The sequence below is a fragment of the Salvia miltiorrhiza genome, chromosome 6, assembly GCF_028751815.1.
Source record: "Salvia miltiorrhiza cultivar Shanhuang (shh) chromosome 6, IMPLAD_Smil_shh, whole genome shotgun sequence".
NCBI lineage: Eukaryota > Viridiplantae > Streptophyta > Magnoliopsida > Lamiales > Lamiaceae > Salvia > Salvia miltiorrhiza.
Window position 1 is genome coordinate 36,529,169 of NC_080392.1, and position 2,887 is coordinate 36,532,055.

The window sequence follows — 2,887 nt, forward strand, 5'->3', positions numbered from 1 at the left end:
TTCGCACTATGTAATGTTTTGTTTTTTTGTTTTTTTCAATTATAATGATCGATAATGATTCTCCATTTCATTTTTATAATGCGTCTCGAATCCTCAACCTAATCAGTGGCGGACGTACAAGGGACAAAGTGGGGATTATGGATATTTTGTGTGAGTAATTGTACAATGGCCTCCACACCAACAAATTAAATCGTAAGAAATTGTCTTTACGATGAAAAATATAACCCGGGAGCAAACCTGGGGGGAGGGGAGGGGAATGCGGCATTGGCCATGACTCATATATACAAAAAATAAGGGTATATATCTTTTTTAAGTTGATAATTAAATAGTTTTATATATTTTTCTGTAGTAATTAAGTTTCCTAGTAAAATGATCTAGTACACCAATTATATTATGTTTAGAGCTACTTTTCGATGATATTTTTCTTTTTTGAACATTCATAAAAGAACTTCCTACCTATTTTTAGACTATTCCCCACCACTTACTTTTCACTTACTTTTTACATTTCACAACTCCTAATGTTAATTACAACATCTTTTCACCACTCTCAATAACTTTTTCTCACACCTAACAATTTTTTTTTTAAAATTTGTGTCACTCGCTCATAGGGAGTTATTTTGTGGATGAAGGGAGTACTATATTATTATTTAATTCCTAATTTTATTATATATAAAACATGTTCTTAAATTTATTTACTTAATTAGACCTCGATCAGTAATCATCGCAACACAAAACTCAATCATGCACCATTTGCACTAGCAAACGAAAATAAAATACAGCATCCATGGTAATTAAAAATTGAAATTAATTAACCTAGCTACCAAAGCAAACACGCACGCTCGCTTGTGCTTATTTATTGCATAGTTGATCGACATCACATTTCATCAACCTCAGCATCATCACTCTCGTTGAGCTTCGCGTTGTAGGTGGTGTATATGGTGTACTGCAGCACAGAGTAGTGCGTCTCCGCATCGTTATACGTGTTGCTCGTCACCGCGTACCCGCGCGCGTACCGGAACGCGCCGGTGCCGCCGACGACCGGCAGCTCCCGCTGCGCCTCCGCCACGGGGTTGCGCCCGAGCACGCTGATGGTGCTGCCGTTGAACCGCCCCGTCGTGAAATAGAAGTTGAGGTTGATCGCCACCGCGTTCACCGACAGGTCGGCCGAGGTGGTGAGCCCCTGCACCCGGCCCACGGCGCGGGAGCCGTAGGCCGGCTTCTCCGTCAGCAGGTCGTCCACGACGTGGACGCTCCCGAAGCTCGTCGGGGAGCTGCTGGTGACGGAGGCCGACGCGACCTCGTACACGATGGGGTTAGGGTTGCCCACGCGCAGATCCTGCACGTAGAAAGTGAGCTTCACCACTTTTTCTTTCTCGCCGCGGATGCGACGGAGGAATGTTTTTCCCTTCACGTTGGTGGCGTATGCATCTAGCGTGGACACGAACAAGCACGAAATTAATGAAATTAAAGCAATATTGGATAATTTGGCCATTTTATCTTTTTTTCTTTCTTTCTGATTTGATCAAAGATAGTAGTAGTAAGTTGTGTATTGGTGTGAAGTACGGATGTGGGATTATATAGATTTTAGTTGTCGAAATGGGTCGAGTAATTAACGATTAATTAATAGAAAATGTGGGAATAATTGTACAATGAGCTGCGAAATTTGGACCTTTGCCTGTTGTTTATGGGCATATGTGAGGATCCACATCTACCCATGTATTCCACTGCTACCAAAGAATAATTTTATCCCTTTTGTCCCTAGCCCTATATTTATGCTTAGAATTTTTCGATACGAATTCAAATAAAAAATGATTTTTTTTAGGGGGAATTAGAAAATGATTAATTAAGAAAATTATTGAATGTATTGCTAATGAATAAAATGTATTGATAACCAAGAAAAGATCTCACATTGAGAGTATTGAAAATGACGGAAAAAATCGTATATTGTATTTGGGGGACATATCAAAAAAGAAATAAAGATATAATTTTAAGGGATGGAGGAAGTATAAAAATTTGCATGAGATTGAAATCGAGATCTGTTAGACGGATCAATTATCTAAATTCAAGTTTATATTCTTTCTTCTTACAAAATAGAGGATCATAATTTTTTTCTATTTTGATACGTTTACAAAGAATAGTGTTATTTCATTTATGGACACTATGTGCATATTATATTCTCAATATAGTATCTTACTTTTGGTAAAAAAAAAAAAAAACTTATTTATTTATTTATTTATTTTATCATACATGGCCCACCACTCTTCTCCTTATTATTCACTAAATCACTATTCCTAAGGTCAAACCCTTTGTCCACTCATAATACACTCAGTAATTTTATTAAAAACTCATGTCACTTATTTTTAAGACTATTTTTTCAAGAAAGATGGAGTATTTAGAGCATTCGTAGTTGGGGGCTTCGGAGCCGATGCGCACCGGGCTCGGCCGAGACCCCACCCAATATTGTGCCCAGAAGGCGTGCTCCGGGCTCACTTCTTTGCACTCGATGCAGACGGTATTTTAGAATGCACACGCCCTTTAAATAAAAAATAAATAAATTTACCTTTTTTCAATCGATTTTTTTTCATTAAAATCGTTTAAAACATAAATTTTAATTTTAATTAAATGTAGTTTTAGTGTACTACAAATTGTAGAGAATCCTACACTTTTCAATGTGGGATTCAATATAATATCAACTTAGTGTAGCTTTTCTATTTATAGTGTACTACAAATTATAGAGAATCCTACATTTTTAAATGTGGGATTCAATACAATATCAACTTTCTTCCAAATAGTTTTAATCCTAATTTTTCATTTAACTTTTTAATTATTATTTTTTAATTTACAAACGCATTTAAAATAAGGATAAAATAGAAATGAAAACTATTGT

The 2,887-nt window shown here is 36.4% G+C and overlaps 1 protein-coding gene across 1 annotated transcript; it reads right to left on the reverse strand.

Moving 5' to 3' along the window:
* Nucleotides 1–715: 715 nt before the first annotated feature.
* LOC130989340 (dirigent protein 22-like) lies at nt 716–1,641 on the reverse strand. The gene has a single exon (XM_057913301.1). The coding sequence runs from the start codon at nt 1,490–1,492 to the stop codon at nt 875–877; it is 618 nt and encodes a 205-aa protein (XP_057769284.1). The 5' UTR covers nt 1,493–1,641; the 3' UTR covers nt 716–874.
* Between the last annotated feature and the right edge of the window lie 1,246 nt (nt 1,642–2,887).